Raw genomic sequence first — 13,658 nt, 5'->3', positions numbered from 1 at the left:
AGGCACGGGGCAAGCAGAGCCCAAATGCCATGGCCAGCTGTGACCTGCCCCGAGCTCTCCCGGGATATCTCTTTCCCTCCCCCGCAGACAAAACACGTTCGGCCGCACAGACACTTCCCGAGTACCCGCGGGTCGCCGCGGCCGGCGCCGCGTTGGTTTCGGCCCGGACGCGCGGGGAGCCGTTTCGTCCGGGGCGGAGCGGGAGAGCTGGCGGGGCCGGGGCCGGGGCCGGGGCCGGGGCCGGGGCCGGGGCCCCGCCCGGTCCCCGGCGGCGGCTGCCGCGCGAAGCGGCTCCCGCCGCCGCCGCGCCTTGATGGAGCTGATCGGTGACTTGTTGATTTCCCCTGAGCAAATAAGGCTTTGATGCAGTCCCAGCGAGAGTGGTTAGCTGATGAATTGACAAAAACTAATCAGCTTTATTGGGAAACAGGTTAAGGGCAGCAGAGTGTCAATAATTCTCAGCCTGACCCCCTCATCCATTAAGGGAGGCAGGCTGATTAGACCGAGAAGACCTCGTGCTTTTTGCACTGAAATTGCTTTCATAAACTCACCATTATTAGCAGTCAATGCAAGCAGCTAATTTAGAGGAGACATCCCGAGGATGTCACATTTATCAGGGAGGTTTATGTATCATTATCTCATTTACAGAATGTCGCGGCGTAATATGTGTTTTTGGCAATAACGCTGGCCCCGCGCCTGCGGGTTAGCACGGCTGTGCAGGGCCCGGCCGGGCGTGGGGGGAGCAGGAGTAGGGGGCCCGCGACCCTCCCCACTCCCCCGCCCCCGGGGGCCGGCGTTTCCCCCCCGCCCCGCCGAGCCCGCAGCGCCCCGCGGGCTCTGCCCGGCCGTGCCCGGCCCCCCGGCAGCTCAAAGGGGGCGATAGCCATCTGTTTGTGCAGGGCCGGGGGCGCGGGGGGGCCCTGCTCAAAGGAGACCACCCGGAGGCGGCGGGGCAGCGCGCTCGGCGCGCTATCTCCGCCGAGATAACCGCGCATTGTTGTCCCCGGGGCAATATACTGGATCAACACAGGTGCGGGAGCCCGGCCCCGGCCCCGGCCCCGGCCCCGGCGAGTGCTGCCGGCCGAGGCGCCCCGCGGCGGCCCGGGGGGGCGAACACGCCACGCAGCGCCGGACGGGGGGGAAAGAAAAAAATATGTATTTTTTAAGGAGAATTTGCATTCTGTTAAAAAAATAAAAAAGGTGTGAAATCGAAATCCTTCTGCGAACACCAAATATCTGCCCCCGGGGAGAAGCAGCGGGCAGGCGGCGGCGGGAGCGATGAGGCCGCGCTGGCGGCTCGGAGCGAGCGGCCCCGACGGGGCGGGCAGGCGGTTCGGGCCCCACGGGCTGTTTCCGAAGGGCTCCCGCGAAGGGAGGAGCGCGGTGGGGGGCGGCGATGCTCGGGCCCTTTCCCGGCGGGGCTGCAGAGCCGTCTGAGGGGCACGGGGGCCTTCTCGCCGCTTCTTTAGCCGGGGACGCCAGCGCCGGCGGGTGGCGGTGGGCGCTGCAGGGCTGCCGCGGTGGAGCCGCGCTGGGCCGGGCTCCGAGGCGACGGTGCGGGGCTGCCGGCGCAGGAATTGCCCCCCTCTCTTCCTCCCGGCCAGAAGTACCTGCCCCGGCAGGCGGTCGTGCAGCGGGGAAGGGCGATGCAGCCCCATCCCTCGCCCCTAGACGGCTGTGCCCTCTGCCGCATCTGCACGCCTAACGATATTAACTGGCACCGGCCAGCCTCGCCCGCCGTCGAGCGCGGCCCTCCGCGCATCCCCTCCGCCCCCGCGGCCGCCACCTCGGACATGGACCCGCGTCCTCAGGCGCAAGCACAGCTGCAAACTCGCAGCTCCTGCTCTCACGCCTAGTGAACCCGCCTGCCGCTCCGCTGTCCCTTCCCCCGCTGGCGCAGCGCTTTTCTTTTTCTTTTTCTTTTTCTTTTTCTTTTTCTTTTTCTTTTCTCTTTTTCCAAATCGGGGCCCTGAAGCGCTCCCGCAACGTGCTCTGCCCACGGGCATCCTCCGCGCTGGAACCAAAACGCGAGCGGAGACGGGACACAACCGTGCCCCGCGGGCGCGTAAAAACAGCGGAGAGGCGCCAGCAACGCGAGAGGGCCACGCAGCGCCGCATGCTCGCCCGAAGCGCGGCCATGTGCGCGCAACGAGCGCCGATGGGCGCGCAAAGGGCTCCAGGCTCGATTCGCCTTAGCCGCCCCCAGCCCCCCCCCCCCCCCCGCGGGACGCCAGGCGGCGGCGCGGGATTACCACCCCCCTCCCCCGCCCGCGGCTGCGGGCCGGCCCTGGCCCGCTCCGCCGGAGCGCCGCGGCTGCGAAAGTGAATCGATTAATTCAGTGCGGAACCTCGTCAGGGAGGTTTCGGCTCAGCCGGGGGTTGCAGAAGCCGGGAGTGATTTAAAGGGTTGCAAGCAGCCGGGTGCAATGGGAGTCCCCTGTGTGTGCGAGTGGCGTGTGCAAGTGGCGTGTGCAAGTGGTGTGTGCATGCCTGCGCGCCTGGGCGTTTGTTGCGCGCTTATCCGCGCATCTCTGCAGCGTACGCGCCGCGCTGCGGGCAAATTTTACCTCTGTATGTGCATGTGTGCATTCGTGTGTGTGCATTTGCTGTTCGTGCCAGTGCATCTGTTGCAAGTGTGTGTGTGTGTGTGTGTGTGTGTACAAGCCTGCGCCTGTCAGGGACGCACACATGTATGTGCAAACGTTTTACAGGCGCGTGTGCCCCACTGCGGATGCGGGTGCGCGTGGCGTGCTCGTGTGCACCTCTGCTGAGTAGGTGCATGCGCGTGTCTGCTGTGCGATCGCGTCTGCTGTGCATGAACACAGCAGGCGCTGTGTCCAGAGGCTCCAAGCAGGGAGATCACCAAGGAAAATATATACATATATATATATATGTATGTATATATATATATATAAAGTCAAACAGTGCGGGAGGGAAGGGGATACCAGGACACAGAGCCAGGGGTGTGTGTGCGCACTCAGCAGAGGTACCCTGAACCTTCCGCTGTCCAGCAAGGGCGAGGAGAGGGACAGTAGGAAAGTTTTCGGCTATTTGTTGGCTGTGTTGGACTCAGTTTTTTCTTTTCCCTCTCTTTCTTCCCTCTTTTCCCCCTTATTTTTCCCCTCTCACTTTTTTTCCTCTCTTCCTTTTTTTCTTTGGTTGCTCTTTTCCCACCCCGGGGGACCCAGCGGAGCCAGAGCCGCCGGGCAGGAGGGCACCGAGGGCCGCGGCCGGGGCCGGGGCGGGCGGCGGCGGCGGCCCGGGGGCAGCTGCGGGGCGCCGGGATCCGCGACGGCTGCGCCGCCGCCCGCGTTGCCCTGTGCCCGGCTGCAGGCTGGGCGCGGGAGAGGACGGGACGGGGCCGGGCGGGGCGGGACGCGACGGGGCGGAGGGGAGCGGAGCGGAGCGGAGCGGAGCGGAGGCTCCCGCACGGCGCCGCAGGTGCCCGCTCCGCCTGGCCCCGCACGCAGCATCGGCGTCACGGCGGGAGCCCCGCGGGCGACGCGCGCACGGAGCCGCCGCGGGGCCGGCGCGGGGCGGGGGGGGCGGCGGGGGCGGCCCCGCGCCGCCGTCACAGGTGCGCGGCGGGGCCAATGGCGGCCCCGGGCCCGGGCTGCCGCCAATGGAGGCGGCGGCGGCGGCGGCGCGGGCCCAATGGGAGCCGCCGCCGGCCGCCTTGAAGGGGCCGCGCCGCCGCCGCCGCCGCACTGTGCCGCCGCCGCGGGGCCGCCGCCGCCGCCGCCGCTCCCGCTCCGCCGCCCCGTGCCGCCGCTCCCGCAACGCCGCCGCGGGGCCGCCGCCGGCCCGCTCCGCCGCCGCCGCTCCCGCTCCGCCGCCGCGGGGCCGCCGCCGCTCCGCCGCCCCGTGCCGCCGCCGCCGCCGCTCCCGCTCCGCCGCCGCCGCCTCCATGGAAAAATCCAAAAATTTCCGCATCGACGCGCTCCTGGCTGTCGACCCCCCCAAGGCGGCGGCGCAGAGCGCGCCGCTCGCCCTGGTCACCTCGCTGAGCAGCGGCAGCAGCAGCGGCAGCGGCAGCCCCCCGTCCTCCTCCTCCTCGTCTTCTTCCTCCTCCTCCTCCTCCTCTTCCTCCGAGCACCCGGCCGCCGCCGCCGCCGACCGCCTGCGCGCCGAGAGCCCCTCGCCGCCGCGGCTGCTGGCCGCCCACTGCGCCCTGGTGCCCAAGCCCGGCTTCCTGGCGGGCCCCGGCGGCGGCGGCCCCCACCCGCACGCCGCCTCGGCGCCGGGCATGGCGCTGGGACTGCACCCCGCGGCGCCCGGCGGGCCGGGCATGCCGCCGCAGGCGGCCCTCTACGGCCACCCCGTGTACGGCTACCCGGCGCTGGGCGCGCAGCACCCGGCGCTCTCCTACTCCTACTCGCAAGTGCAGGGAGCGCACCCGTCCCACCCCGCCGCCGACCCCATCAAGCTCGGCGCCGGCACCTTCCAGCTGGACCAGTGGCTGCGGGCTTCCACGGCCGGCATGATCCTGCCCAAAATGCCCGACTTCAGCTGTGAGTAGCCGCCTCGCCCCGCGCGCTCCCTGCGGCCCGACGGCGCATCCTGCGCGCGCTGCCGCGGGCCCGACCGGGCCGAGCCTCCTCCGCGCTGCGGCGCGCACCGCCGGCCCGCAGGCGTCCGCTGCAGACTTGAACCGTGTATAACCGATATATACACATATATACACAAACACACATGTATGTGTGTGTGCATACATATGTGTACATTTAATTTTTACTAGCGCGGGGCGGGGGGCGGGAGACGGCGTTTCGCGGCGGGAAGGGCGCCGTGCGGCTCGCCTCCCTGCGGCCGGCCGCTCCGGAGCGCCCGGCGCGTCCCCGCGGCTAACGGGAGGGTGCCCCGGGCCCGGGTGCGCCGCGCCGCAGCCCTGCGGGTCTCGCCGCCTGCCCAGAGCAGCTCCTCCGCATTTCTCTTCGGTTTTCTCGGTTTTCCATCGGAAATACGCTTATAATAATTACGCCGGTCTCCTGCGGGCAAACGGGGGTGAAACAGAGGTCTGGGGCTACCGCGTAGCCCGCGGATAACTAGACGGACGTGGAATAAAGGTGGTGACAACAGTTCCCGTTCGTGACCCGAAACAGCTGAAAATGCTGCATTAAATACGGCAATCTGCGAAATTCCGGCAAAGGCGCGTTGCTTAGCAGCTAGGCCTCGGCGGCCGCGGGCACCCCCGTGCATCTGTTCCCGGCAAAGATCGTTTCCTTAGGTGTGAGCTCTCTGCGGGAATGGCCGGTTTAACAATACCGGAGGTGTAGTTTTACGAAAATCATGCCAAGAAAAGAATTGCGATTTTTTTTCTCTCTTTTTAATATACTGTGCACACACCTTCGCAGACAAAAGTCCTTTGTTTTCTCTCGAATCGGAATTGTTTAGACTGGGAACATTCAGGAAAAAAAATAATTAGGAGAGCTGTCAGAGTCCTGCCTCTCGAACAGGGTGCAGGGGCGCATAAGGAGCCGGAGAGAAACGGCAATGGAGCCTCGGCAAATCGCACCGCGGTGAGAAAACCTCATCGCTGCTCCTGCTAGCGAGGCCGCCGCTGCCCTTTTTTTCACTCCGCCGCTTTAGCGAGCTGCCTCCAAACGCCTCCGGGGGACCAGAGTATTTTCTGAGGCCTCTTTGTATTTTCTTCCTGTTTTCTAAACCAAACAAGCGAAAGCGCCCAAACGCCACCAGCAAGGCGCAGCAGCGCGGGCACCACCGCGCCGGCAGCGGCCGATCCGCGGAGCGCGGGGGTGTGCGCGCCCGGGGAGGAGGGGGTATTTTATTTTTTGATGCAGTCTCTGATTTTAATTATTGCTTTTGAATAAGGAAAAATACGCCGATGAGTTTTTTTCCTTTTGTTCTTTTTGTTCAAGAGCGGTTTTTTTCAGTACCTCGCTCGCCGCTAGCGGATTTTCGCGGGGACGCGCCCCGGCGCCGCCGCCCGCAGCCCTCGGGGAAGGCGTGCGGGAGACTTAGCCAGAGCCGGGAGCGTGAACCGGGGCGAGCTGCTGCTCCCGGGGGAGGCCGCTGCCCCCGCGCCCGTTCGGGGGCTCACCCGTGCGCAGCTCTTGGGAAATCGAGGGGGTTGTGCGGGGGGTGGTTTCGTGGTTTTTCTTTTTCTTTTTTTCCTCCATTTTCTTTTTCTTTTTTTTTCCTTTTAATCTGCTCGGGGGGGCCGTGCTCACCCCGCGCTCTCCCCTCCCCAGCCCAGGCGCAGTCCAACCTGCTGGGGAAGTGCCGGCGGCCGCGCACGGCCTTCACCAGCCAGCAGCTGCTGGAGCTGGAGCACCAGTTCAAGCTGAACAAGTACCTGTCCCGGCCCAAGCGCTTCGAGGTGGCCACGTCGCTCATGCTCACCGAGACGCAGGTGAGTGCCGGGCCGGGCCGGGCCGGGCCGGGTCGGGTCGGGCCGGGCCGGGGGGCGGCGGCGCTGCCGTCGGGGCCGGTGGCTCAGGCCCTCTCCCCCTCGCCCAGGTGAAGATCTGGTTCCAGAACCGGCGCATGAAGTGGAAGCGCAGCAAGAAGGCCAAGGAGCAGGCGGCGCAGGAGGCCGAGAAGCAGAAGGGCGGCGGCGGCGAGGACAAGGCCGGCGAGGAGCTGCTGCTGGCCGCCGCCGAGAAGGGCGGCGGGCGGCGGCTGCGGGAGCTGCCCGACAGCGAGCCCGACGAGGAGGAGGAGGAGGAAGAGGAGGAGGAAGAGGAGGCCGCGCGGTGCTGCCCCTACCACTCCTCCGACTGCTCCGAAGCGGACGAGGATGACAGAGAGCCCCGGGCCCGGCCCGGCGCCCCGCCGCCGGCTCCAGCACAGCCCCAGTGAGCCGCGGCCCTTCCCCCGGCGCGCCCCGCTCTGCCCGCCCCGTCGGGCGGCGGCCTCCGCCGGCCCCGCTTCCCCTCGCTCCCTGCCCCGCTTCTCCTTCCCCCCTGCCTGGAGGGCCATGGAGGAGAGGATGCTCTTCCCCGCGCGGGGGATCTACAGCGAATACAGTGTTACTAGTGACTGAAACCAGACAAAACTTGAGCCCCCCCCTCCCCCGCCCCTCCGCCCCCGGCTCCTGGAAACGCTCTCTTGTCGCTGACTATCGGAAATGGTTTGTTCTTACTATATATCGGGAGGGGGGGGGAACTGTTTATGTCATGAACGTTAAAACTGCTGGAAATCTCAATACTGTCTTTATTTTTGTATATCGTATTTATAAAAAAATACCTCTACTTATGCATGCTAAATTATTACCCAGGCCCTCCCACCCGCGCGATGGGATGGAAAATAAACAGCGTTTTGTACTTGAGACGTCCAGGTGCTTTGTAAGTTTTTTTTTTTTTTTTTTTTTTTTTTTTTTTTTTCTGATGGGGGTGGAATACAGAAAACCCGGAGAGACCTTGCTGGCGCTGCCCGGGCGGCAGGGCTGGAAAGCAGGAGCGGGGGAACCAGGGCGTTAAATCGAGGTTTGCAAGCGAGTAGCGAGCTGCTGTGGGCGGAAGGGGCGGTGCCCCCCCTCCACCCCCCCGACGGCTCCGCAGGGCCCCGGCGAAGCGCGGGCGCGCCGATAACCGCGGATTTTTTTTCTCTCCCGTAAACTGGCGTTCAGTGCCTCTCTGTCTGCCGCGGTTCTCGCCCAAGTCAGTGACCGCGAAGGTAGCTGTCATCCCCGGGCCACGGCCGCCAGCTCGGGGCCGCGTCTCGCCGTTCATCCCCGTACCGGGCTGCAGCGCGCCGCGGCTCGGCCGCCCGCCCCCGCGCAGCCCCGCGGAGGAGAATGAAACCCGCAGCGCTCCCACTCCGCGCTCCTCTTTAGCTCGGAGTTTTACAAAACCCGCTTTAACCTTGCAAGTGAGAACAGTATGGCCCCTATAAATGGTTTCTATATATAAAAAATAAAAATAATTAAAAAAACCCTACAAAGTGCAGTCTGATGCATGCGTGAGATTGTACGAAGAAAACCAGTTCGGGATCCGGGAGCGCTTCGGGTGTTGCCACTTGGAAGTGGGATTTAGAGACGATGCAATTATTTATTAGCCTAGCGCGCCGGGGAATACGCCGTAAATCAAAGGTGCTCCCTGTGTAAATCATAAATCCTGATCGCTCCCATATGTCAGAAAAACTGGATCGGGATAAACCCGATTTAGCTTGATCAATACCTCCCCCCTCGCACATAAATAATAGCGTTGCCGGGCGGGGTGGAAACGCGCTGAACGATTTCCTCTCGTTGCGGCTCTAACTCCCAGGTCACCGCGCTTGGAGGAGTCAAAGCGAACGGGGAGTAACCGCGGGGCGGCTCCGCGCCCGCCCGCGCCCCGCGCCCCGCGCCCCGCCAGCCCCGCGCCCGCCCCGCGCCCCGCGCCGTTTTGCCTTCCAAAACGCCTAAAACAAGCCGGTGCGAAAGACGGGCAACGGCCCCGGGGCCCGCGGCGCTACCCGAGCCCGCCCTCCCCAGAGATCCCGCTCCGGCCGCTGGGCCAGAAACGTGCTGTGCGCCCAAGAGGTGCGTGTGTCCAAACGTGCCTGTCCCGGGCGAAAAACAGCCTCGCAGGGTACAGGCAACTATTCATGGACTCTGTATCAAAGTCCTACTGGTGTATTGTGTCTGTCTCAATAAAATTAATCTCTTTAAAGCCCAGCGTCTCACAAGAATACCTGCAGTGTTCCAGACTACAAGGGCAAATATGTTTTTCAGATTCTGTTTTTATGGACGGATTAAAGTTTATTTTCCATAATAGGGCACCTAATAAAACTCATAAAGCTCTGTCAGTCTTACAGCTGGTGGCCCCATTTAACACTTTCACTTCGTAAATCATTTTACAACTTACCAGGTGTTTCCAAAACTGAAAGGAGAGAGGTGGGGGGGGGAAAGAAGGGAAGGAAAAAAAAAGTAAATTAAACTCACTGAAAATATAGACACAGTCTTTTAGCAGTAGATGCATTCGCATTGTCGTTTCGAAGGGCTTCAAAGAAGGTGTCGATCCCAACAGGGGAGAAAAGCCTTTTAATCAGGCTTTCCCACGGTCTTTTGAAGCAACGGGGCTCACACTCCCCCGTGCAGCGCTGCAAAAGGCTCGTGGCGATCAGCAGGGCCCCCGTAACGGCAGCGCCCAGGGATGCTCAGCTCCGCGCCCGGCCTCGGGGTCCCTGCACCCTGCCCCTGTCCACCTTGATCCTCCCACACTCAACCCCCAAACAGCCCCATTTGGCCCCAGTGCCCCTGCACCTGCCCCTAGGGTGGCCCCACACCCAGCCCCTGTGGTCCCCCAGCCCCAGCCCACCCTGATCCCCCTGCACCCAGCCCTGGGCAATCCCTGCACCCAGCCTGAGGCTCCCCGGCCCCGGCACCCTACCAGGTCTCCTCACAGCCAGGTCTCCCCTGGGCGCGCCTCACCCTGGGGTCCCTCTGCAGCGGCCCCACGGAGCCCCTGGCGGGGCTCAGCTCAGCAGCACTGCCGGGCCCATGGGGCCCCGCTGCCTCCTCAGCCCAGCCCAGCCCAGCCCAGCCCAGCGAGGGCTTCATCCACCCCCCGGCTGGGATTCCCTTCTCCGATGGGTTCCCTGCCGCTGGGCACAGCGGGTAACAAGCCTTTTAAAACCTTCCCTGGTGTACTCGGGACGTGGTAAACATGAACGTGGACCTTTGGTGGAAATTTTACTTTAAAAAGCAACACAATTTAGGCATGGATGTCATTAACTGGCAATTTCATAAGCATTAAGTACTAAAACAAAAGGACCAAAATAGGATCCATATGTCCAAGGTAAACCTGCTAAAAGTCTTTCAAATGGGGAACCATAAATATATAATCCCCCTCAAATTCTCTGTGAAACTTCTGGGAACAAAACACTTCACCGGTAGAAGGCGCATTGATTATTTCTGAAGTCCGAACCATTAGGCTCATCCAAAACCAGGGGGTTAGCATCACTTTGGGTTTTTTCCCCCAGTGTTCAGTAAGACCCTGCACATACTCCATCATCTTCACCTGCTGGTCCTCTCAGTGCCTGCCGGGGCCGGTGGCAGCGGGGTGCCCGTCGGGGATTACAGTCCTTCAGCCCCAAATTGCTGGTCCAGCTCCAGCCAGAGCTAAATGGTGAGTGATGGTGGGAGAGGTACTCAGCGACAGTGACATTTTTTATTTTTGTTCATTTTTCACTAGTGCACCTGTGATATGGATCCCCTCTCAAGCAGGTGAGGGATGTCCCAGACCAGAGTAGGTGATTTTATCTTTTCTGAGAGCTTTTGCCCAGCAGAGAGCAGGGTGGTGGAGGCACGTCTCCTGTGGGCAGTTCCCTGTGAGGCACCTGCTTTGGGTGAACTCACGTCCTGGGGCCCCGCTGGCATCGAAGTGGAATTGCCTGGGATATTTAAGAGGCCACAGAGGTCATCTAGTCGTCTTTTTCCGATCACAACCTATTATTCCAGCTTTGTTTTGGAAAAAAGCACTGGTCTCGCCAAGGCCCAGCTACCTGGGACAGGCCCAGCAGATGGGAAGAACAAGTCCTTTCGCTGCCATAAAACATCACGACTTGCAATGAACTGTGTAGCTGCAAGGCTGAGCTCTGTTTTACGGCTTGCAGGACTTTTGCAAGCGGATCACAATTTCCTCTAATTAATCCATTATTTGAAATTATTATGCGCAGGGCTCCTGCTAATGTTCTTGGCCGCCTGCGGCTTCTGGCAGGGGGCTGGAGGCTGCAGGCAGAGCAGGGCTGTGCAACGCCGGAGGCGCCGACGCAGCCGCCCGCGCGGCGGCCGGGGGCTCGGGGGAGCCCTGCGCCCATGCAGCCGGGTCGCCGGCCGTATAAATGTGGATAAAAAGCAGCCGGCGTGCATTTGAACCGCGGGAAGGGGAGGTGGTCGCGAGCTGGAACGGCACCTCAAGGACCAGGCCAGGTTGTCCACAGCTCGGTGTCCCCAGCCGCCCCCTCCGGCAGGAACGCGGGTGCTCCGGCGAGCCTCGCTGGCCGCCCGCGCGCCCCGGCTGTAAAGCACGCGTCACTGCTGCAGCGAGGTGCGATTTTAGGGATGTTAATGAGTAATTACATGACGGTTGTCCGCAGTCAGCGCTGTTAATCACCGGGCTCCCGCCAGGGAGAACCGGGGCGGCGATCCAACCGCTTCAGCCGGCAGCTGCTGCCACCTCGGCCGCCTCCTCCTGCCTCCCAGCTCCTGCTCGGGGCCTTTCCCTGCTCCTTCTTGCTTCCAGGACTTCATCTTTAGGACTGACAGACACACTTAAAGCTTACATTTGAGGGCCAATTTTTAGCAGTAGGGTAACGTCAAAGCTCAACCCACTCTTTTGCAAAAACCATCGAGCCTGTACCTCGGCCAGCTCTGCGCCCGCCTTCGGGTGGCCCGGGCTTCCCCTGGGGGCTGCCGGGGGGAAGCCTTACTCAGCCCCACCAGGGCAGCAAAACCCAGCCGGGAATATAGATTTGCTTCTCCAGCCCCCACCAGTCTCAGGTTTCTCTAAGCTCGGAAACCTCGTGTGACTTTGGGGAAAAGAAGAGCAGTCGGGCAAATGCCAGCGGCTCGGGCATCTCTCCAGAGCTGCTTCTCATGCTGCTTCAAACCACCGGCAAGAAAATCGAACAAATTCGAAACCTGCAGCATCTTTCGAGCCTGGCTGCTGCCCTTGGTCGCATGAGGAAGCGGCTCCGAGACTCTGGCTCTTGCGAGCAGGCCTCGGGGGAGCAGCTTTTGCTGCTGAAGGCGACACTTCACTTCCCGCTCACTTTTTATGCCTTTATATACTGCTTCCTGATCTGGGCTGTGCAGTACCTGCATAGTCCTTGGCATGCCAAAAAACTTTGTTAGACCAACAGGCTTCTTTTCATCTTCATCCCAACAAACCACTCAGTTAGGAAAATCTGAAAATCAAACATCACCCAGCCAACTTTTTTTAAGGGTGAACTGAACTGAGTAAGGGGGGGGGAAATCCATCCAGAATCCAAGTAAGGCTTTGGCTGCGGGGGAGAGACGACTTGGGGAAGATGCGAGCCTAGAAAATAAGGTCACGATGATTTTCCCCCTGCAGGGTGACGCTGAGCACATCTCGACTTACCGTCTCCGTACTAGAAACGGGCGCCGCTCGCTCGGCTGGCTGCAGCCGAAGGCCGCTCCCGGGGCTCGCTTCCCGTAACGCTGCTCCCGGCCTGCTCGTGCCGGGGGCTGCGCGTGCCGCGCACCCGAGAGAGGGCTGAAGATGCTATTACCGTCTGCACGGTAAAAGGATCTAAAATCCAAAACGGATTTTTTTAATGAAAAATGCGTCACACTTGGAAATCTTTCATGTCTGAAGAAAAAGCAAGCTTTCTTCTTTAAACGATTCAGAAAGGGCTATGTGCATAAGTTTACCGTGCATCCCTCATTCCAGTTGCATCACGTGTCTCAGTCATTTTGAATTTTGCTTCAAAGCCGCCCCTCCACCAGGAGAGATCTGCTTTCCACGCGCGAAGCGCTCTGTTTGACGACGGAGGTTTTCAGAAACATTCGGTGCCAGCTGGCTCTTCCTAAACCGACCTTCAGTAGATGCTTCCTCCGTTTCCGCTGGGCGTTATTAGGGAAACCACGCGGTATCCGATTCAGCATCAGGACTAGCGGAGGGCTGCTGTAATTCACTTGCTTTTAGAGCGGGAACGCAGACCGACGGTAGCACAGCTGTTCTACAGGAGCAGCTACGATTCGCGTTGCCTGCAGGCCCCCGGGTAAACTCGGCTTTACCGGAGGACGAAGGAAAGTTCCTCCAGGAGATGAAATCACGAGGAGCGGCAGATGGTAAAAGAGTCATTCCTTCACCTACCATTTCCTGAAATCGGATCAATCCAAAACCTCCTAGATCCTTTTAGATTTTTCCTCCCTTTGGAAAACCCACTCCACAGATGAAATCGCCTCGTCGAGATGAACGCTTAAGACTGCTTCATCTCGCCAAAAGGTCACGCGCGTCCCCCGCGCCAGGAGCTCTGCTTGCGGTATGGAGCTGCGCCTTGGCCGAGGCAGGGCAGAGGAGCCGGCGCGGGCGCTTTCCGAGCGCTGTCGGCAGCCGCTCGGCGGGAAACCGCGGCGATAAAAAGCCCTGCAGAGAGCTGGAGCGCTCAGGTGCCGCGGCGAAGCCCTGCCAAAAGGACTCGCGTATGATTTATCAGGGTAACGCTCTGGCCAAAGCTGAAAACCAGACTTTGCTGCCCTGTTAATTTTGATACAAAAACCAGAGAAAGTCTAAGACATTATTGTCCAGTTTAAAAGGAAACAAATTTGAAACAGTGATAATAGTTGCGAGTGGATATACTACTTTGCTTAAAGGGGGATTGAAATATTCTGCTGAATACGAATCTAAGTTGATCTTTAAATGAATCTAAAGATCATGCTGTATTTTCCACTAGTTTATCAGACATAAAAATCAGTGTTTTAACTGTAGCAGCTTTTTTTTTCCAGTGCAGTTTATCCTTACCATTCCAAGCTGCTTTCTGCTCATGAAGTACTAAACCCGCCACCACACACACTTTGTTGAAGAATTTTGGACATTTTACATAGCATTTTTATTAGAACGATCAGGGAACGTTTCTTCTGGAGTTCGGACTTTGGCTAGCACACTAATTAACATCCGGCAGGCAGAGGCGTTTTGCGCACACCCGTCACTGAACGCTTGCGCTGGGGCGCAGAGGGAAGGCGTCGCAGG

General features: G+C 61.0%; 1 protein-coding gene across 1 annotated transcript; it reads left to right on the top strand.

Moving 5' to 3' along the window:
- The first annotated feature begins 3,907 nt into the window (after positions 1 to 3,907).
- MNX1 (motor neuron and pancreas homeobox 1) lies at positions 3,908 to 6,819 on the top strand. Its single transcript, XM_062567669.1, has 3 exons — positions 3,908 to 4,511; positions 6,210 to 6,370; positions 6,478 to 6,819. Exons 1-3 carry the CDS (start codon positions 3,908 to 3,910, stop codon positions 6,817 to 6,819), a joined length of 1,107 nt encoding a protein of 368 aa, XP_062423653.1.
- The last annotated feature ends 6,839 nt before the right edge of the window (positions 6,820 to 13,658 follow it).

This window comes from Rhea pennata, chromosome 2 (assembly GCF_028389875.1).
Source record: "Rhea pennata isolate bPtePen1 chromosome 2, bPtePen1.pri, whole genome shotgun sequence".
In the NCBI taxonomy this organism is placed as follows: Eukaryota; Metazoa; Chordata; class Aves; order Rheiformes; family Rheidae; genus Rhea; species Rhea pennata.
Note: the sequence above shows the minus strand (reverse complement) of the source record. Positions and strands in the feature narration are given on the sequence as shown.

Bases quoted from the DNA above. Each gene is read 5' to 3' on its own strand.
- MNX1 (XM_062567669.1), top strand. From the start codon at position 3,908: ATGGAAAAATCCAAAAATTTCCGCATCGACGCGCTCCTGGCTGTCGAC. The intron at 4,512-6,209 runs GTGAGTAGCCGC...TCCCCTCCCCAG, and splicing joins CAAAATGCCCGACTTCAGCT to CCCAGGCGCAGTCCAACCTG. The intron at 6,371-6,477 runs GTGAGTGCCGGG...CCCCTCGCCCAG, and splicing joins TCATGCTCACCGAGACGCAG to GTGAAGATCTGGTTCCAGAA.